Source organism: Anolis carolinensis, chromosome 2, assembly GCF_035594765.1.
Source record: "Anolis carolinensis isolate JA03-04 chromosome 2, rAnoCar3.1.pri, whole genome shotgun sequence".
Lineage (NCBI taxonomy): Eukaryota > Metazoa > Chordata > Lepidosauria > Squamata > Dactyloidae > Anolis > Anolis carolinensis.
This window is the reverse complement of record NC_085842.1, coordinates 74,537,340-74,560,510: the sequence shown is the minus strand read 5'-3', so window position 1 is coordinate 74,560,510 and position 23,171 is coordinate 74,537,340. Positions and strand designations below refer to the sequence as shown.

The 23,171-nt window shown below is 39.4% G+C and overlaps 1 protein-coding gene across 1 annotated transcript in view; it reads left to right on the top strand.

The window, feature by feature from the left end:
• Positions 1 to 1,662: 1,662 nt before the first annotated feature.
• syn2 (synapsin II) overlaps positions 1,663 to 23,171 on the top strand; it is a 202,692-nt gene continuing 181,183 nt past the window's right edge. Inside the window, exon 1 of the mRNA XM_003217671.4 lies at positions 1,663 to 2,230. Coding sequence (XP_003217719.2) covers positions 1,839 to 2,230 — 392 coding nt within the window. The 5' untranslated portion in view covers positions 1,663 to 1,838. The remainder of the gene's footprint in view (positions 2,231 to 23,171) is intronic.

Below are 23,171 nucleotides of genomic sequence, written 5' to 3'. Positions count from 1 at the left end.
GTCCACTGAAGTTTATCAATGGAGCCTGATTTCTAAATTATTTTGCATTATGGAACTACTCTTCATGATTTGCTTAAAACAAGTTTCACCCCCCCCCCCCCCCAACATTTTTTTCTGGCTATGGTTCTGCTTCCACAGATATATAAACCTCCCTTGCTTAGTTTCCAATATACCTTACAACCTGCCATAGATGTGGGCGAAACGTCAGGAGAGAAGGCTTCTGGAACATGGCCATACAGCCCGGAAAACTCACAGCAACCCAGTGATTTCGGTCATTAAATCATAATAATAACTTTATTTTTATATCCTGCTCCCATCTCCCCAGGGGGACTCGGGGCGACTCACATGGGGACAAGCCCAGGTTCAACATACAATAAAATACTGCATAATTAAACCAATGTAAAACAGGTAAAATAGTATACACATACAAACCAGCATAAAACATCAACATCAAAACATTAGAACATTAGAGTCTGAATATAATATGCAAACTGTAAGATAAAATTCAGCAGACTCTACAAGACGGAATTAAGGATCTCATTACAGAGGTTTTTTTTTCGTGTCAGGAGCAACCGGAGTTGCTTCTGGAGTGAGAGAATTGGCCGTCTGCAAGGACGTTGTCCAGGCGATGCCCGGATGTTTTGATGTTTTACCATTCTTGTGGGAGGCTTCTCTCATGTCTCCGCATGGAGCTGGAGCTGATAGAGGGAGCTCATCCGCGCTCTCCCCAGGTGGGATTTGAACCTGGCAGCCTTCAGGTCAGCAACCCAACCTTCAAGTCACAAGGCTTTTATCTCCTAGGCCACCGGGGGCTCCATTACAGAATTCAATCAATAAGAGTGGAGTGTGATAAAGTGCAGAAGTTGTGGCAACTAATAACTAACCGGGACTATTTATTCGAATGCATATTGAAATAACCATGTTTTAAGGTCCGTTCGAAAGATGGATAGTGAAGATGCCAGCCTGATCTCCCTGGGGAGGGAATTCCAGAGCCGAGGGGCCACCACTGAGAAGGCCCCCTCTCTCTCTCTCTCTCATCCCCACCAACCGTGCCTGAGACGGGGGTGGGAGCGAGAGGAAGGCCTCCCCAGAAGATCTCAAGGCCTGTGTGGGTTCATAGGGGAGGAGGTGTTCACGGAGATAAGCAGGTCCTGGACTGTTTAGGGCTTTATAATTGGGCCCAGAAACTTACTGGTAGCCAGTGGAGCTGCTCAAAGAGGGGTGTTGACCACTCCCTAAAGCCTTCAACAACTTATTATTATTATTATTATTATTATTATTATTCTAATACTTCTGAAGAACTGCTGTTTTATTTGTATACACTGGCAAACCTCTGTTTTCCTAAGAGATCAGAGATAACAGGTTCTTCAGTCTAACAACTGAAACCATTGCCTTGCATAATTGCACCTGATTGTATACCGCAAGAGAAGATTCTACTATAAAAGCGTTTGGGGCTCTCATCTGAAAGGTCAAGGTGTTTCCCAAAAGAGAGGCGGGGATAGGCGAGGGAGGGCTTCCCCCAGAAAGGGGACTCCGGGGGCGCCGAGAGCGGCAGCAGCATCAGCATCCTCCTCCTCCTCTTGCTCGGGGCCTGTTCGGCGAGCGCCCCCTAGGGGCAGGCGGTGGAAGGGCAGAGCGGCGGCGGAGCGGCAGCCAGGCAGCCAGCCCCCGCCGACGGCTCCGTGGCGCTGGTAGGCAGGCAGGCAGGCAAGCAGGCAGGCAGGCAGGCAGGCAGGCGGCACTCCTTGCTCGGCTGGCGTCTCCCTGCACCTCTCGCCCGCTCTCTCTTGCTTCTCCCCGTCCGCGGCCAGTCCTCCTTCCCTTCCCGCGGCGGCCAGATGATGAACTTCCTGCGGCGGCGGCTCTCGGACAGCAGCTTCATCGCCAACCTGCCCAATGGCTACATGACCGACCTGCAGCGGCCGGAGCCCCAGCAGCCGCCGCCCTCCCCGGCCCCAGCTCCAGCTCCCTCCGCGGGCTCCCCGGCCTCGGAGCGGAGGCAGCAGCAGCAGCAGCAGCCACCGCCGCCTTCCTCGGCCTCGCCGCAGCCTTCCCCTCAGCCCCAGCCCCAGCCCCAGCAGTCGGTGGGCAGCAGCTTCTTCAGCTCGCTCTCCAACGCCGTGAAGCAAACGGCCGCCTCGGCGGGGCTGGTGGATGCCAGCTCGGTCTCCCCGGCCGCGGCCAAAAAGTTCAAGCTCCTGCTGGTCATCGACGAGCCCCACACGGAGTGGTGAGGACTGGGGAGGACCCGGGTGGGAGGGAGGGAGGGAGGAAGGGAGCCCTGGCAGTTATGCCTCCATGCTTTGATCTCCTGGGAATTGCCATTCGTGAGGCGCGGTGCTCATTGGCAGGCAAGACTGTAGACCAGGCATGGGCAAACTCCGGCCCTCCGGGTGTTTTGGACTCCAACTCCCACCGTTCCTAACAGCCGGTGTTAGGCTGTTAGGAACGGTGGGAGTTGGAGTCCAAAACACCCGGAGGGCCGGAGTTTGCCCATGCCTGCTGTAGACCTTGTGAAACTACAGCTCCTTGGATCCCATAACTCAGAGCTTTGGCACTGATTCCAAACACCGAGCCTTGGCAAAGTGGTGTCAAACTGTATCAATTCTATAGTATAGATGCCCCCAGAAATGAGAGCACACAAGGAAGGCAATGGGTGCCTCCTGCATGCCCAAGTGGGAAATCACCTGGGAAGAGAGGTTTGCCCCTTTCCCCACATATTCTGCATCTGAAAGAACTCCTCCTTGGGTTGCTGTGAGTTTTCCAAGCTCGCTGGCCATGTTCCAGAAGCATTCTCTCATGTCATGTTGCCCAGGCATCCTCAGAGAGGTTGTGAGGTCTATTGGAAACTAGGCAAGGGAGGTTTATATATCTGTGGAAGGTCCAGGGTGGGAGAAAGAACTCTTGACTGCTGGAGGAAAGTGTCAATGTTGCACGTGATCACATTGATTAGCATTGAAAAGCTATGAAAATGAACAAAATCTGGCTACTAGAATTAAAAAGACTCTAAAATCAGGCTAGTAAATAAAGAACAACACTCTGAAAACAGGGAATTCCAGACATGAAACAATTAGGGACAATAAAGGATTCCCCCAGCCAGGAATCAGCCAGGCCTTAAAGCTTCAAGGCTTTTCAATGCTAATCAGTTGCTACATTCACATTTGCCTCCAACAGACAAGAGTTCTTTCTCCCACCCTGGACCTTCCACAGATATATAAACCTTCTTTGCCTAGTTTCCAACAGACCTCACAATCTCTGAAGATTCCTGACATAGATGTGGTCGAAACGTCAGGAGAGAATGCTTCTGGAACATGGCCATACAGCCTGGAAAACTCACAGCAACCCAGTATTCTGGGCATGAAAGCCTTCAACAACAACTCCCTTATTACACCAAACTCCCATTTATCTGGCACCCCTGGGGGTTAGTAGATGCCAGGTAAAGGTAGTGTCTGGTTGCTTGAGAGTTCTATTAAAAATAGGCATAAGCAATACTATACTCCATTCTACACCATGCCATACAATCTGTATCAACTTGAGGTTAATATTGAAATACAGTCATTTAAAAGCACATGAAGATAAGTAAAGGCAAACGTAATGTAAAACATTTTTGCTGTATTATAATAACTTTGTGAATGTGGTATTATTGAGGTGACTTTTTTGCTGGTTGCTTGAGAGCTCCAAATGCTTGAGTTCTGGTTAGTTGAGAGTCTACTGTATTTTTGTTTGGAAGGGGTAGGTCAGACCTGACACGTGACGCTCTTATTTGAGTGTCCTTGGGAATGCCTGGTAAACCTCCTCTGGGTATTCCTTGCCTAAGAAAATGCTATAAAAATGAATGGGGCTGCCCTGGCTTGAGAGGCAGCTTGATGCACCCACCCACATACACAAATACACCTGCACTGGAAAGTTACAATTGATTGCAGCTTTCCAGGATGGATGGGAACACCGTGTGCTTGGCAAATTTCACGTACGGCACCAGTGTGGAGCATAGCACATGATGATCGCTGCATGTGATTCTTGAGAAATAAGGGAAGAGCTCTCTCAAAGCTACACTGGAATAGTGAGCCATGTCGGGGATGACATGGAGATTAGAAATAGATACTGTACATGCAGTTTACAAAGAGATAGGTGCAACATTATGAGGTTTGCCTACAAACGATGAGCATCTGAAACAGAGAGCACAAGGGCCATCCTGTCAAACCACATTCTGCCATGCAGGAACACACAATCAAAGCACTCCTGACAGATGGCCATCCAGCCTCTGCTTAAATATCTCCAGAGAAGGACACCCCCCCCCCCACACACACACACACTCCAAGGCATCTTCTTCCACTATTGAAAAGCTTTTACTGTCAGGGGAGTGCTTAGGTGGAATCTTTTTTTCCTAAATGCATTTTAAATTGGAGTAACAAATGCAAAGTAGCTCTTTAAACAGGTCCCAGCCATCCCATTGGCGAGTTTACATTCAACAGATATGAAGTACTGAAAGTAAATACCGATAATAATTTAAATGTCTTTGATGTTATAGTAAATATACATTCATTTACGATTCCTGCAACACAAAAATATACCATGTTTCCCTGGTATCTGAGTAATTACCTTGATTTTTTTTTTTTTGGCTCGGTGCTTTGAAAAATACAGTATTTACACTGTGAACTCTGATCTAGGAGCACCCAATTCTGCAGAATTGCTAAAGCTAGTCAGGTATTGACCTGAACAGCAGTCTGGACAGAAGGCAAATAGGAGATCTGTTTCAAATTAGATGTATTTTTTTAAAAGAAAGAAAATGTTTACACCAAATCAAGAATACTCATGAAATGCGCCTAGATTATGATACGAAATATCATGACTTGGCTCTGTACCTTTCAGCCATGTTTGTGTATCAGCCCTGAAAGCCTGTGCGCTAATGACTTGCAAAGACTAACAGGGCAGTCCTTCATACATCTGTTTAGACATAAGACCCACTGTATTCAACATACTCTTATTGTAATCATTATATGATTAAGCAGAACAGGCTAATTCCCATTAATCTCAATGGGTCTCCTGAGTAGACTTACATAAAATAGTACTGTGCTGCCACTGACTAGCATTGTTGTCTTTAGGTATTATTTTTATAATATGCTTGAAAATGAAAATGAAACATAACGTTTCCAGTCTTTCATTTTTTTTTGTCTGAGTATGGTAGCAAATATTATTATCGTTGAATATTTTAAAAAAATACAGTGAATGACTTAGCACCTTATTTAAATAGTCTGCATCCCCTTGTTATATAATTTTATATGTAAATGATAATTATAGACTACAAACCAATAGGATCCACTGCATGAAATACTATTTCTTAATATCTAAATGAAAATCGTATTGTGTATTTAAAGTAAAATGCATTATTCCAAGTTGGGAGGTGACACTGCTTTGATAGCTTGTAAAGTATGAGTCACATCCAATAATAGGTTTATTTATGACTACCAGCCACCATGGTTGAATGAAGCTTCCATGTTCAGAGGCATTATGCCTCACTGTGCTAAATGCTGGGGATAAATAATGTGAGATTATTATGTCTTTCTTGAGAATGCAGTTGGATGGCTGCTGTTAAAAACAGAATGCTAGACTGGAAGCACCTTGCTCTGTTCCAGAAATGCAAGATGTACTGTATATAAGGTTTAATGATTGCAATTGTCAAATGTTTGCCAAAATAGAATATCCTTTTGGCTTGTATGCACCAATATAATGTAAACAGTTTTCTATACTGGCCTAGTGGTGACTGTGTATTTTTGAACATTGCCTTTCACTCCTCATATTTTCCATTCTCAATCACTCTTTGCATCTTTATGCTTGTTGTAACAGATTGGTGGCTTCTGGTTTGGACATTGTAACAACATCTCAGGTTTCCAGATCTAAATAATAAACTGGATCTAAAAATCCCAGCTAAAGTGTATACAGTTTTGTATATCTTCCAGCTAAGGTTATTTCTAAACTTGTGTAGAAAACAGCTGTTTTTGTTTTGGAAAGCTTTGTTCTTTCAAAGTCAGAAGTTGGATTTTGCAAAATATACTAAGGATTTGCTTAAAAATGAAAAAAAATGAGTTGAAGCTGCATGTTACATGACACAAAATTATTAGGGATTTTTTTTACATTAAGCATGAAAATGATACTCATTTGATTTACTATATGAAAAATAACATTCATTTGTTTGATCATATGAATCAGACAGGACATCTTGTGAGTATGTGTATAATTTGTAAGAATCTCATTTTTCATACTTGTGTGTGAACCTATTGACTGATGTTTCTGGTGTAGGATATTGATATTCAATGTGTATGAAATACATTGGTTACCGGTCAGGTTTGGGCAGATTTAAAGTATTAATGTTAAACCTTTAAAGGCCCAAATGGCTTGGCACCTGTTTACTAAACAACCCCTGCTTTCATATGTTCCCGTGTGGTTTGTAAGCTCTTTGGTTACTGATGTCCATACTAGTGTGAAGGGTGGCTACCAGAAAAAAGAGCTTTCTCAGTGACTGCTCCTAACTGTTGAATGCTCTCCATCATCTTTCGTGAGCTTTGGATTCCAGGCTAGGTGTTCCATTCTTAGTTTTTATTTTTGTTTTTATTGTTTACATTTCCTGGTGTTGACATTCTAATATTTTATGGCTGAATTGTTTTTGTTTTTACTTTATTAAAATATTTGTAAATCATCTAATTGCAAATAAATAAGTATAGCTATTCTTTGGGATTGATCCAATATAAAGTAAATATATTTCAAATATCAGATTGTTACATCATGTTGTAGTAGCTATTTTGCTCCACTGGCAACACTAAGGACTTGACTCCAAATGTAGGTATCTGCATCTGGCCCGACTGAAGGAGATTTTCACCTCCTCCCCTTGGTAGCCTCTCTGTACCCCAAAATGCTACACCAGAGGGATCGGAGACCTTATGGCAGTGGTTCTCAACCTGTGGTTCCCCAGATGTTTTGACCTCCAACTCCCTGAAATCCCAACAGTTGGTAAACTGGCTGGGATTTCTGGGAGTTGTAGGCCAAAAGACCTGGGGACCCACAGGTTGAGAACCACTGCCTTATGGAATAGAGGTGCATTTATACTGTAGAATTAATGCAGTTTGTCACCACTTTAACTGCCATGACTCAATCCTACAGAATCACGGGTATTATAGTTTGGTGAGGCACCAGTACTCTTTAGCAGAGAAGGCTAAATTTCTTGCAAAACTGCAACTCCCATGATTCCATAGCAGAATGCATGGCAATTAAAGTGGCATCAATGCCACTATCCTAGGGTGCATAGATGCACCCTAGGATAGGCTACAGTGTAGAGAAAGAATAGACATTGGAAATGGGGGGAGGGGCTTAGTGTTTTTGAGTGACAAGGAGAACTAGTGTGTTTAACAGGTCAGCCCCCCCCCCCCCCTCTTCTGTCCTTTCAGGAAAAAAACCCTCAAAACATGGCTGTGGGACCAGGCATTTGATCAGCAAATGCAGCAGCAATAATAATAATAATAATAATGATTTATGTGACTGATAATGGATAGACCCTGGACTATGACTTAGATTTGTGCAATTTTTAAATGATGTTTTTATCATTGATGTTTTAATTGTGTTTTAATTGTAATTGTTTTATAATTGTGTTTTGACATCTAATGTTTGTGGTTGTGAAGCCGCCCTGAGTCCCCTTCCGGGTGTGAGAAGGATGGGATACAAGTGTATGAAATAAATAAATAATTATGTTTCTCTGATAGATTTTGTTAATATTGAATTTTCATGGAAAGGACCTGAATGGCAATATATGTAGATTTCTCACAGAGAATACACCCAATTCCAGATGCTTGTTGCTTTGAGGTGAAATTTTGCTTTCAGAAAACAGTTTGTGTAACATTATTTGCTTTCTTTAAAAAGAATTAACCCCTTTAGTTTATATATATATAAAGTTGTTTCCAACTTATGGCAACCCCAAGCTGATCCTATCACAAGGATTTCTTGGTAAAATTTGTTCAGAGAGGGGTTGCCTTTGGCTTCCTCTAAGGTTCAGCGAGTGTTTCCATAGCTAAGCGGAGATTCAAACCTTCCTCTGCAGATTTGTAGTCCAGTGCTCAAAACACTACACCTTGCTGGCTTTCTGTTAAGGTTTCTATCCTTACACAATCGTTTTTAGAAGCATAGTCTACAGAATCACCAAATTATTATACAATTGGATTTTTCCTTGTTCCTGCCAGTATATGCATTCCCTCTGCTAAATCCAACTCACCCTTGACATAAATAGCAGCAGTTCAGCAGGGAGGGGCTGACATAGCAGGCATTTGGGAATCAAGCTGGTTGAACACAGCTGTATCTTGAGTATACAGAGAAGCATCAGCTGTGTGCTGACCTTAAGATTTAGACTAAAGCTGTCTGTCAGTGATGGTACAAATACAGATAGAATGAATTGTCTTAATAATCTGGATGGCTAAAGGAAAAGTAACATTTCTGTTTTGTTATTTTAAGAATAAGATGTGTAACGAAGTCTGTATTCCCTCTTAAATACGAAATAAAGCCTCTAAACAACAGCAGCAAGCTTACAAAAATACCCAGCAAAACCAAACAGAGAGCAAGGACCATATCTGAACGAGAAAGTTGTGTATTGTGTTACTGTTTTTAAATTGAAACACCGGTGTTTTACATTTTAACAAAATTTTTACTGATGCCAGGTAATAATCTCAGAATACAGGCAGTCCCCAAGTTATGAACAAGACAGGTTCTGTAGGTTTGCTCTCAAGTTGAATTTGTTTAAGTTGGAACAAGTACATTTTTATGTGTAACTCCAGCCAACTATATTACCTTTGGATAGCATAGGGAATGGTTAACACCCCTGTAATGTTTGTTTTGTTGTCTATGCTCCTGTTCAGAAGATTGCACTTTACTTTCTGTCCCTGTGATAATTGGATTTTGAAAAAATGGCTTGTTGTGGAGACAAGGATTGATGATACAGCATCAGTGAGACACATTTTCCCCATGATAACTCTTCCAGGAGTGAATTTCCCTTCCGAGGTGTAGATTTCTCTCACTTCCTGTTATTTCACCCCTATTCTTAACTATGAGTCATTTGTAAGTCAGATGTTTATAATTTAGGGACTGCCTGTATTTTGAAAACGTCCTTATTTGCTACTAATGGTTTCATACAACATTAATATTATTCTTGCAAACAGCAAGATGGATTAGGTGAAAGTGGATAATTGCTCTAAAAATTTAAACAACTTACCTTTTCAGAATATTGAATCATTTCATTAGCACATTTGATTCCTTGGTATCATGAGTCCTTCTTTTTGGGTGGATGTGGAGTTTTACAGTGTATCATAATTGACAAGATTTCTGTGATGGAAAGAAGTAATCTTATCCTCTAAGGAGTTACTCAGATATAAACATTTGCTTTCTATGATGGATAGGCAAAAACCTTTGTACAACTGAAATGTCATTGAATTTTTTTTAAATTCTGTGCATTTTAATTTTTTATGAGAGATTTGGATGAATTTTTGGATGAAATTCTAAATTATCATTTTATGTACTTTGCAAGATATGCATTTCAATGGTAATACTACTTTCTTCTTATGTCATCCTGGACCTCTGGTATTCTCTGTAATGGTTGTACATGTACTACAAACTCAAGTATAGTACTCAAACTCAAAGCATAGTTTTGATAGGAATTGTGTGTGTGGGGGGGGGGGGATCTATTTCTTCTTTTGGTGACATGCGGAAGGCAAGGAATAACCTCTGAATTCTGCTCCCATTTTTGAACATTTACTTTTTCCTCTTTCCACTGTTCTTGCTACCCCAATTACTATATTTGCTGGTTAATATACCATAGGATCAATTATTGTGTTTCAAAAACAATTATTGTGTCTTTGGGACCAAAATGTCAGGAGATTGTTGCTAACACCAAAGGGCAAATCTAATTTTTGTCCCAATTTGAGAAAACACATTGCAAGGAATGGGAATGTTGGCCATGGCTCATGTAAATCTCATTTATTTTAGTAGGCCTACTTTAGTCAGAACTATTATTGGATTTAGTTCAGAATGTTTGGCTTCAGAATTTGGGAAAGGTCACATATCTCAGCCTACCACACAAGAGAGATAGGTTGAGATGTACATGCGTGTAGTTCATTCAGGGTCCTTCCAGCTGTTGTACACCAGTTCACATTGTTCATCACCATTAGCTAGCTATACTAGCTAAAGCTGATGTTTGGTTGTGGAGGTCCACATTATTCCCACCCCAAACCAGATATTGTTGAACGACATTTTCCATTATGGTTGTCTACTCATCAGGCTGGCTCATAGGAGTTGAAGTCCAACAATATATGGTGGCTTCAATATTCTCTTTGTTGCTGTTGCGTGCTTTCAAGCCATTTCTAATTTGTGGCAACCCTAAGGTGAACTCTGTCACAGAGTGTTCTTGGCAAGATTTGTTTAGAGGGTTGCTGTTGCTTTTCTCTAAGTCTGAAAATGTGCTACTTGCCCAGAGTTTTGCAGTAGATTTCCATGGCTAAAAAGAGATTTGAACTCTGGTTTCCCAGAGCCCTAATCCAACATTCAAACAGTATAAATTACTGGCTCTCACATGTATTCCACCTCCAAAGTGCACTTTTATTTGTACTGCAAGGATAAAGCTATGCAGCAGTTTATCCAGGACTAGTAGTAATGATCACAATTTTAATTAGCATGGTATCTAAACCTGCTGTTCTCAACCTGTGATTCAGCTTCCAGAATCTCTGGCTTCTGGGATTTGAAATCCAAAATACCTGGAGGACCAAAGTTTGAGAATAGTTGAGTACTCATCTATAGCCATGCTGCAACTAAGTCCAGGCCTATCACTACTTCCCATTTGGTCATGAAAGTATGTTAAATTTGTAATTTTCCATATAGACAAAGACTTTCAAATGCTATTTCACCATGATTGGGCCTAGCTTGAAGCCGCTGCCCAGATCCAAGCATCCCAAGTATATATGAGGTTTAGAACATATGCAGTCAACTCACTTTTGTCATGAGAGAAGGTAGTAGAAAACTAATTTTAAAATCATGCCTTGTTTGGAAAGCTTACTCATCAAGAACCTTCGTTAGTCTTAAAAATTCTAATATTGCAAAATTCTCTAATTGTACTGATCTGTGGCAGAACAATACATTCTTCTTTGCTGTCTATCTTTCAACTTTATTCTGTCTCTTTCTGCATTGACTATAAGAATTATAATGACTTCGTTATAATAAAGTTTAATAAGAATAATAATTAGAGTCACATATCAGAGTGAAACGAAATAATGTTTAGTCAGTTAAACTCCCAACTTCAATGGCACAATGTGAACAAATCCAATTTGCAATAGTTTATGACAATATAATACTCTTCCTTGTTAAAGAAATCTGATTTGCAGGACATTTTAAATTATGTCGAAAATTATTCTACAGGAACAAGAGGCATTCAAGTCATCCAGCATTTCATTATAATTTTTAAGAATTCCACTTGAGTTCATTTTTCCATGAGTTAGAAAAATGCTTCTCACCACAAAAGTGATCATATTTTCAAAAATATGTATATTATTACATAATTTATTAAAAGCCTATAGGAAAAACAGATCTAGATTCGTTACATTACCCCATCTCTACCATTTGTCATTTTAAGTCTGCTGGCTTCTTTGCTGATATGCCCTTTTCTTTCACTGTTTCTTTTGCAGGGCACTTAATCCTACCCTCCTAAATAACACTGTTTCTTCACAGTTTTTTTTAAACCACATTATTTTCTGCTTCCATATGTCTTACCCTTGTGAAAGTGATCCTGAAGTATAAAGAACAGAACAAATATTGTTCTGCCCTCTTTGCTTTAATGCCACTTTCCCTACCTCTGTTGTTTCTATCTATATCAAAGGGATGTCAGACTTTCTTTTTGTTATCTTGCAATATGTTTTGCCAATTATTACGTTTATTTATTTATATCACGCTTTTCCGCTCCACAAGGAGACTCAAAACAGCTCACATTAAAAGCATTTCAGTACAATTTAAAATCTACAAATATACAAACATTAAAACAGGATTAAATATCACTTGCATTAAATAATTCAGTTAAAATCCATAAACACATTCAAAACAAAAAAATCATACAGCTATTGGACATAATGTTTGGTGACAGCACCACTCCTCCTTTTACATGGTTTTTTGGTATTTCACATAATCTTTCTAATTGATATACAGAAATAGATGTATTAAAAAGGGGGGAAATTGATTTTTTTTCCAATGTAATAAGGACATTAAGAAAACTGTACATTGCCCTTCCTCCATATCTTTAACCTCTTCCCTTTTCTTTTGCAACATATTTAATATTTGTCATGGTTTAATCTACTAATAATAACTCTACCCCCCCCCCATTTTTCTTTTTTTTCTTTCCTGTTTTTTCTCCTTTTTGTTGTATAAATTGAACATTTTTAATAATAAAAAGCACCTTCTGACTTGATCTTAAAAGCCTTCTTATTTAAAAGCCTGCCTAAATAAAAAGGTTTTAGCCTCTACTGGAAAGTCAGCAGGTAGGGGACCATTCTGGCTTCCCTAGGAATAAGGGAGTTCCAGCGTCGAGGGGCAGTCACTGAGAAGGAAGGCCCGCTCTCTCATTTCCACCAATGGAGCTTGAGATGGAGATGGGACTGAGAGAAGGGCCTTTCCTAATGATCTCAGGGCCCAGGCAGGTTTATACAAGGAGATGCAGTCAGCCAAATTGCCTGGACCCGAACCATCTAATGCTTTAAAGGTCAGAACCAGCTCTTTGAATTGTGCCCAAACAAACTGGCAGCTGAAGTTTCTGAGCACACTTCAAAGACAGTCCCATGTAGAGCACACTATAGTAATTCAGATGAGATGTAACTAAGGCATGTACCACTGTGGCCACATCCAGCTTCGCAAGGAACGGGCACAGTTGGCCCTTTTGGCCACCGCAGTTACCTGGGCCTCCAGGTTCAACACTGAGTCTAGGAGGACCCTCAAACTGCGGACCTTATTCGTCAAGGGGAATATAACCCCATCCATCTCAGACTGAATCCCTATTCCCTGGTCTGTCTCCCAGCTGACCAGGAGTACCTCTGTCTTGTCAGGATTGAGTTTCAATTTGTTTGTCCTCTTCCAGTCCATTACTGATGACATTGGTTTAGGGTCAGGACAGCTTCCTTGGCTTTAATTGGGAAGTAGTATAGTTGTGTGTCATCTGTACTCCAAAACCCCAGATGACCTCTCTCAGTGGTTTCATGTATACGTTAAACAGCATGGGGGGTGGGGAGGTTGCTAGCAAATGCATTAAAATGTTAGCTTAATTTTTAATACAATTAGAGAACTCAGCAAATTAAATTTAATAGGTAGCATTGGAACCTAGTGGGATGAGTCTCGTGATTGGAATGATTAGAGAGGTATAAATTATTCCAGATAAATAGAATGAAATGGAGGAGGAGTAGCATTTTGTGCCAAGGGCATGCCTATGAGGAGATCCATGACTTGGATTTATGTTGTATTTTTTACTGTAGCTGTTTGAATTTATAGGTTGTAAGCCACTCCCCTTGCAGGGATAAAAGTGGGATAGAAATAAATGAATAATAATGAATAATAAAATAATTAGAGCATATGAAACAGACTGGTAAACTTTAACCATCCTGACACATGTTGGCAGTAAAGCTTTTCCAGGAATGAAAGGTTCAACAAATTCTACACTAACCTTACAGACAATTTCTTTGTATGGGACATGGTTGGATTTAACAAGTGGACCAGCTGTTTCTAATTGAAATGAATTAGTCAATAGTGTGGGGAGATAGTGTAGGGAGATAGTGGGATCCTCTGATGAGTGTGTGTATTTCTGTATGATGGGGTTGGACAACATTGCCTATAGGATCTGTTCTAGCTCTTTGATTCTGTGAGTTTGTTATTCTAAAAGAGTTATAATAACAAAAGCATCTTGAAGATTAATGTTTTTAGAACTGTTGTTCATATACTACCATAGTAGGTAGTAGAAAAATATGAAATGTGCCAACCATTAGAATCTCCTAATTAGAGGAAGAGGAATAGCTGTTTTTTCCCCATTGCTGCCAGTTATAAGGCTAAGCTCTGCCCACTTTGTCTCCTAGCAACCCACTCAGCCATTTAATGACGTCCAGGGCCTCTTCAATCAGGCCTCTTCCACACTGCCTATAAAATACATATTATCTGATTTGAACTGGATTATATGGCAGTGTAGACTCAAGGCCCTTCCACACAGCTATATTGCCCATTTATAATCTTAACTGCTTTGAACTGGATTATCTTGAGTCCACACTCCCATATAATCCACTTCAGTGTGCATTTTATACAGCTGTGTAGAAGGAGCCTCATATAATCCAGATCTAAGCAGATAATATAAGATTATAAATATACAGTAGAGTCTCACTTATCCAACATAAACAACCCGGCAGAATGTTGGATAAATGAATATGCTGGATAATAAGATGGGATTAAGGAAAAGTCTAGTAAACGTCAAATTACGTTATGATTTTACAAATTAAGCACCAAAATATCATGTTATACAACAAATTTGACAGAAAAAGTAGTTCAATGCACGGTGATGCTATGTAGAAATTACTGTATTTATGAATTTAGCACCCAAACATCACAGGCAGGAAGCAAACAGGCTTTGAAGCTGCTAGGTCATTAAATGCTAATCAAGGTGGCTAATTGCAGTATTCATACCTGCCACACTGAGACTATTAATTGCTATTCAAACTGGTCAACCAAGGATTCTGCAAGTTAGAAAGCGGCCAGGCTTGCAAGCAGCAAGGCTATTCAGTACTATTCAACCTGGCCAACCAAGATTTCCTCTAGATAGAAAACCCCCAAGCTCTGAAGCCACAAGGCTACTCTGTCCCATACAACCAGGGCTAGAAAGGATGCCCTATGTAGAAAGCGGCCAGGCTTTTAAGCTGCAAGACTATTCAGTGCAGTTCTAGCTGGCCAAACAAGGATTCCCCTACTAAGGAAATAGCCAGGCTTCAAAGCAGCTCTTTGATTGAGGGTGCTACTCCAGCTACTCCAGAAAATGGCCAGGCTTTGAGGCTGTAACGTTATTCACTGCTATTCCACCTGACCAACAAATGATTCCCATAAGCCACAGCAACGTGTGGCCGGGCAAAGCTAGTAATATTATAAATCCCTTTTTCTGCTTCCTTCCTAAGGAGAAGCCTAAGGAAGGAAGGAAGGAAGGAAGGAGAAGCCGAAGGGAGATAAAAGGAGGCAGAAGCAGTTTTGTTTTAGCCTCACAAGGCAGCGGCAGACAGAGACACTACTTGCCAGTGAGATTGTAAACAACACAAATATAGCATCCCTACTTTGCAGATTTTCACTTTTCGCAGGTGGTCCTGGAATGTAACCCCCACGATAAGTGAGGGAACATTGTGTTGCCTAATCTCCTTGCATCATCTGCTTGTGTCTATGAAATGACCATGTCTCATCTTGTTTGCTGTTCATAATAGTTCCCTTTGAAAACGGTGTCTTGTGTTCTTGGCATAGATGAGAAGCTGGACTGTGGTGGTGTGTGGTTACAGAGATTGGAACACATACCGTCAACCTTTGTATTGTATTTTTAGATATTTAAAGTGTTTCTTCTAGATATCCAACTGCATTTTGATTCCTAGTTTTAAATGAACTTGAGCATTTTTACTTGGATTGGTTACAAAAGGAACAGTTTTTAATTGTGCATGCACACACTTCACTAATCTCAGTGCCTATAATTTTGAACGGATGTTAAGTGAAGCAACTTTGTGAATAAACAGTGTGTTTTGAACATAGTGTGGCCTCAACATGAATGTTGTTCTGAGTCTTTACTAAAACAGTTCATTCGGGAGGATTTCCTGCTGAAGTTGTAATGATTACTCCTCTGCCTTTTGACTTAGTGCAGAGATGTGCTTCTTAAATCATGTGCCTCTCTGAACAATTCCATTTTTCCTACATGCAGGAAACTGATTATTTGCTGAAAGGACTATTTTTTAAAGACTTTATCATTTTGAAGAGAGCAGTAGAAACCACTTGCAGTAAATCCTTTGAGGCATATAAAATGCCTCAGTTCAGGAATGTATTTATTGTGCTGCTTTGACATGCTATTTACTTAACAGCAGTACCTTCCCATTCTTAATGACCTGTCTTAGTTCTTAGGTCTATGTTTTTGTTCATACAACTACACAGAAATCAAACATTAAGAATCTAAAGAAAACAGTCTTTCAGTATTGGCCATGTTAGAGTCTTGTTTACAATATTTATCCTATGATAGATGATGAAAATTGATGTTAGGTTTTTGGTTCTTGAAATGACAGAATTGTGAGCTCTGCTTTGGTTTACTTGAATACATTCTAATCAGGGCTCTCACTTAATCCATCAGATTAATGCAGGTTGAACAAATGTGCATACAAAGCACTAGATTTTGAAGAAATTTTAGCAATTTTACAGCAATTTTGGAAAGGTATTCTTAATGATCAAAAAAAAATAGGCAATGCTTCTTCTGGGGAAGGAATCACCATCTGAAGTTTTACTAAAATAATTTTAAAATGTGTTAATTGATTAATAAAGTCATAAATGCTTCTTTGAATCAAGGTCATATGATTAATGTCCTTTTTGACTCTGGAAACAGCACAAAGACTGCAAAAGAACTTATTTAAAAATGCAAATTAGACTTCATTTACTCTTTATTTGCTTTTGTGATCTTATTTTCTAAATGGGGTTAGTGTTTTTATAATAATAATGCCAGACCTTTCAAACATGACAAAGGCTTTACACTAGCTTAGAAATGGAAAAAATACAGAAATTATTAATTTTCTTTGTAACATTTGTTCAGTGTCTGTTTTTATTCTTATGTTTGAAAATCTTAATTTGACTTTATCATCATATCAAAGGTTGTAAACACTTCAATGCTAATTAGCAGGCAAAAATTCCTCTTTTTCTGCGAGTCGGGAGATCCAGGCATGAGAAAGGTAGCAAAATCATGGGGTGGTGGGGGATTAATATTGCTTGCATGTCTGTCCATGCATTTGGACTTTCACCTTTAAAATAATAAGTACAAACAAAGGTTTCACATGGCAGATAACTATATATCTGGGTGCATCTACACTAACAATTTCAGCTATTGCGGCATTGGATCAATCTATAGGTGTATATAAAAGACATCCAGGCTAATCCAATTTAACCTGGAGAATGCCGCTTAGTAAGGTCCCACCTCAGGTTTAAAAAAAAAACAGGAGAAAATCTGAATCCTACAGCAAGATTTGGATTTTCCCCTACGTTCAGATCATGGAGACACCCACTCCCAATTTGTATGCGGATTCAGTGGTGTGGAAGTGGGTGGGCGTGGGAAATGAAAAAAATGAACCACTGTATTACATTTTACACTGAACACAACATGTAATGCTACAACACAATTGTGGAAGAAAATAAAAACATCGGGGAAAGGGTGTTATCAATAAATGTTGTTATCTTCAAAACTTGTGCAATAATCTTGGAAATACAGTATAGCTAAAGGTGGAAAATGCCTTAGTGAAGAATGAGTTAATTGATGTTCACCAACTTCATGATGAAGCCATTTCACTCGTGGTCAAATCTGCCATCTTACTCTAAATTGAAAACAATAAGCAAAATATTGTGTTTAATTGAACTAAATTGAAAACTACTGTTTACATTAAAATAGATTTGGTTACAGTTGAGCTGCAGAATCCTTGTGAGTAAGATACAAATTTTCTTAAATAAATACCTAATATTAAGTTGAAGCATAAAAATGGTTCTATTCTTGTGGCACTGTTGTGTTCACTGAAGCTAGGAGAGAGAATAGTGGGACCGTAGGTCATGAACAGCAGTATTCTTGAGCTATGACATATTCCAGTGTTTTTTGTTTGTCCTTTGGTCTTGACATCTGGCTTGCTTCTTGACCTTGCCTTTTGGTTTTTTTTGCTCCTGACTTACTCATAACCTTTGATATTTGGCTTTTGTGCCTCAGCTCCTCTTTTCTTGATTGTTTCTGACTATTCCTGACATCTATCACTTGTTAGTTCAGACACATATATTGTGTAACTAGTACAATTATTTATTCATTGGCCAAATATCATGTTAGCTGACAGCCTGTTAACAAGTTCTGTTCTGGCTATAAAGATAAAGCCAATTCACATATGTTCATCTTCTTTCTCCATCTTATGCTTCATATGGCTCTTTTCTCCTCAAAAATCTGAAAGGTTATTGTTATAATTGTTATTGATTTACCACTTACTCTCTGAGATCGTAGTGTGGTTTACAAATATCGCAGTAAATGCAAACTTTTTGATGTTGATGGGTGCCTTCAAGTTATTTCCCATTTACGGTGACCTTTTAAGGTGACCATAAGGTCATGAGTTTTTCTTGACAAGATTGGTTAAGACTGAGTTTGACTTTGCTTTTCTTTCAGTGCCAAAAAAATAAATAGAAAAAAAGACAGTAATAGCCAGCCATTAGTCAGCTAATTCAGTTATGTTTGTAGCTTGCCCTTTGTCATAGCAACATAACCCAACTAACACGGCAGACATTTAAAATCACAACAATACAATATGATCCCCATATCCTCAGGAGTTACATTCTTGGATATCCCTTGAATGCATGAAACCTCAGATAATAGTTAACCATGTCAAGTTAACTTTGAATAACAAATATTTTAGCACACTCCCAGTGACAGCTGGAAGGTTTCCTGTGAGTGGGCAGTGAATCTACTCCAAGTTTTATAGCCTTAATAGGGGCAATCCAAAGTGCTGAACCCTATCTGGGGAAATGGGGTTCAGTGTCTTGTGAAGCTCTATTGGTTAAAGTAGATTTATTGCCCCACTGGTATAGGACTTGCCACAGCTCACTCCTGCATAACAACAGTGTGAAGCTCAACCAAATCTCTACCAGAAGTGAATTCTATAGTCAAAATGCCACCAAAGTGTGGTAGGGCCCTAGGCAAGACTCTTTTTAGACATTGTAAGTACAGGTTGCTTAGCTCAGATAGGGAGGTATTGGAAAAGTTAATTTTCAAGTGTCAGTGTCTCAAACTTTAGATCCCAAGTAGGTTGAGCTTCTCTTAAATTCTTAGTAGGCTGGTACAGGAGAAGATGCTCTTCAGGTACATGAGTCTGAACTTTCCCCTTATTCCATGAAACATTGTCAGTATTATTTCCACATATATTTAGAAATATATAACATGTTTTTGGAAAGTCTTTTATCATCTATTTTTTTCTTAAGCTAAAAATGCTATGTAAATGCTATCATAAGAGGGACATGGTATACCTTTCATCCAGTAATAACTTAAGCAGATACCTTACTGTTCAGAAAATTGAACAGATACCTCATCTTTGTCAGAAGGCCCTTGAATCAATTAATGCTCATACCCATGGTTAATTTTGTCTTTTATACTTGAAATGGCTCATTTTTGGTCACCCTGTAACATTCACATGTGCATCAGACTCACTGAAGGAATTGATGTTGTGTACTGTTTCTTATAAAATATTTAAGCTCTTAGGTATTGCTATACCTCTAAATCTGATTTGTGTAGTCAGACTTAATCTAATTAAAGAATATGTTAAATTCTAAATGATTTGTAAACTGGAGATAATCAAGGGCACACATGACTAACAGAAATATATGAAATTCTGCACTGCATTAGCCAACTAATATTGGAATATTTTCCATAGATGAATGAGAGCCAATGTGAGATGGAAGGTAGCATGGGTGTATTTCCCAATACTTTTGGCCCTCAATTACCATCAGCTCTACCCAGTGGTGGAGAGATTATAGGATTTGCAACTCAACTATGTCTCGAGGGCCACAGTTGCCACTTCTGGTTTTGTGAGTTTGGGACATGAATCATGGAAATCTGGATTTCCATTAATTCATAAAGCTTGTGTGGCCTTTCAGATGTCATTATATTTCAGTTTAGATTACATCACAACATTACTATAAATAGCATGTAATGTATTCTGTCAGGATCTCGATGTCATTAATTAAATGTAATGTTGAGCTTGTGAAGGAATAACAAGTACAGTTCTAGAAAAGGAAGCAAAATACTTACATGTCCCAAATACCTACTGGTACTTAAAATGATTCATTCCAGTATGTTTTAAAAGTTAAAAGAAAATGATATTTTGAGAATAGTGAGTTCTCTAACCGTGTTTTATGTTATTATCTTGTATTGCTTGAATGGTATGGGTGACATAATGGTCCTATGTTCCTTGACTTCCCATAAATAATAAAAGCAAAATAAATTCTTTCTTGTCATATTTTGGTTTTTATAAGGTCACCCATCATCTTTGCTCTAAATACAATTCACAAAAGTATAGCTGTTAAAAATAATGGAAGCTGAAGGCTGACACAAAACAAAATCAACAAAACAGCAATATAGAAAAAAGAAGAAGATGAGTGGGGAGAGAATGACAGTGTTGTATCTGATGTTATCTCTGCTGTAGTTCATTTGGTCTGGAGGGACTTCTTTGCTGGGCACTCCCCCTTTTTTTGCCTATTTGGGGACCGAGATGAAAGACAGTAAAATTTAAACATGATTTATTGTCAGGTATCTCAGTTCCCGCCTGTCCAAAAAGAAAGGAGAGGTCTTTGCTTGCAATGAAGTCCCCCCAGAACAACTGAACTACAGCAGAGATAATATTTGATACAAAATGTACCTCTCCCAAGACTGTCACCTTTTTCACAACCCAGTATGTCCATGTGAACTTTCTATGCTCTTAAAAATTGTAAAAAGAAGGACTTGACTTTTCAGTTATTAAGAATCACATTTTCTGGTGTATTTTATTCTGCAGATGATGTAGTCTTTCTCATATAAATAACACTAGTATTGTGCTAGTAATTTATTATTATTATTATTACTCTTCATTCATCCCTTTTCATAGAATTCCACCCAAACTCCCTCTTTACCTTACCTTTCCACGGCTGGTTTTCTTTTGAGATGTGTTGGAAAACAACTCTGACCATTCTCAACCAGCATGATTGGAAGTTGCTGAACAACAGACATGTCTGAATGGAATCATGTTTGGGAAGGCTGCTTTGGCTTTTCACACAGAAAACTGGGTTTAATTTTCTCATAGAAGAGGTCTTGTTGAACATGGTGGTGAGGAGCATAAATGGCAATGTGCAGCTTCAAGTACTTTCCGCATGATCAAGGTAATAGATAAATTGTTCTATTTTTGTGTATTGCATTTCTTCATTTACCCACTCTGGGTGATTAAGGGCAGGGCTACACAACATATGGCTCGCGGGCCAGATGCAGCCCACGAAGGGCTTCCCTGGGCTTTCCCTTTGCTGGTCAGCTCTTTGCACATCTGCCTTAAAGAAGTTTTTTTATTATTGGAAAATTACAAGAACCAAGTTGTGCAGGCCTGATTTATAGTGACAGACTGGGATTCAAGCATGGAGCTGCCTAGGCAGTTTTGGGCTACTACTTGTTAATTTGGCCTTGTCTTTTCAAGAGTGACTTTGGGCAAATCATACTCAGCCTCAGAGGAAGGCAAAACCTCCTCTGAGCAACTCTTGTCAAGGAAATCCCATGACAGGTTTGCTTTAGGGTTACCATAGGTCAGAAACATTGAAGGCACACAAAGATATTACACATCCTAGAATTGTCCAGTAGATTTTCAACATGGCAGATTTTCAACAGTGCATACCTGTTCCTGTTATTCCTCTAGTGTCAGAATGGTTTCATTAATTTTCTATGTGTGAAACTAGAGAGCATGTGTGGGTGTAAGAAAAATAACTGGAGGCATTTAACAGAAGGGAGGACTGGAGACATTGCTGAAGTGTAACCACCCACATGTGTTTTATCAGGTCTGAGCAGTAGCGGATTTATTCTACTGGATTCAGCCCAGAAAGCTTCTCAGAAAACTGAAATACATTTTAACTATCATCTAATTTTTAATTTGGGGACATTAAAATTTTAGCTTTAAACTTTTGACTTGAAAACTATAGGAAATATTCCCCACCTAGACTATTAATTCTCAGTTACTTTAAGCTGTAATAAAGACTCATAGTGACATAAGATGGCCCAGATGGGTTGTTCATGATTATGTGCATCAGTAGTAGTAGTTTTGTTGCATTTGTGTTGTACTTGTCCCCATGGTAACATAAATCTCTGCTCCATTAATTTTTCGGATGTTTTTCTCTATTGGGCTCATAAAATCTGCTTATTCACTGTTCCAATTGTCATTTGTATTATAGAAAGCAAACAATAGTGCATATAGGTTTCTTTGAACTTAACCACAAAGCCTTTTGAAAGTAAACTAGAGTAATAGCTTTCTGCTTCGCCTTCTTCAAAAGTGTAATCTTAGTGTATTCAGTCTTTGTCTTGACAAAGATAAAAGAACTGTGTGTGAATGCTTTGAAACACAATTGTTCATCGGCTGAATTGTATACTCATTAGAGTTGTGCGTTTGTATAACATTACTTGCTGTTTCTGTTTGTTCCATTTGTATGGCCCCATTTCTGTTTCCGTCCGCCGCTGATGAAAATGGGCACCTGAATGAATGGGCTTTTCCATCCAAGGTCTGAAAAACAAAACAAAAAAAATATATCAGGCCTTGGGCGGCAAAGCGCTAGGCCCTGTGAGCCGGGCTTAGGAGCCATCGAGTGCTTGATGGCTCATAGGTCTGGCTTGCAAGGCCTACAATCGAGCTTTCGGCACTTGACTGTAGGTCCTGCAAGCTGGGCCTACGAGACATTGAGCGCTCAGACATTGAACTTAACTACGAGACATTGAGCACATACACACATTTCATTAGCTAAATATGTTATTTAAAGATCACGGTGCAAATAGTAGGCTTGATCGATCCATGAAAAATTTGATTCTAAACTCGTTTCAATACTAGAGGGGGCAGTTTTTTCGTTTTTGTTGCTAATAACGAATTTGGCCCCCAAAATTTTTCGAAATTAACGAAAATTCGTTATTTTCTAAATTAATTCGTTAATGGCGGACGCGCATGCGCGGTGGCCCAAAAACAGCCCGAAGGGGGGGGGACTTAGGGGGCTCTCCCGCCCTCATTTTTTGAGTGATCTTCTTCAAACTTGGTACAGTGGTAGAACACATTTAACAGTGATAGCTCACCAAAATGTGGAACGTTTCCCTTATCCTCTGATTTTTGGCAAATTTTCAT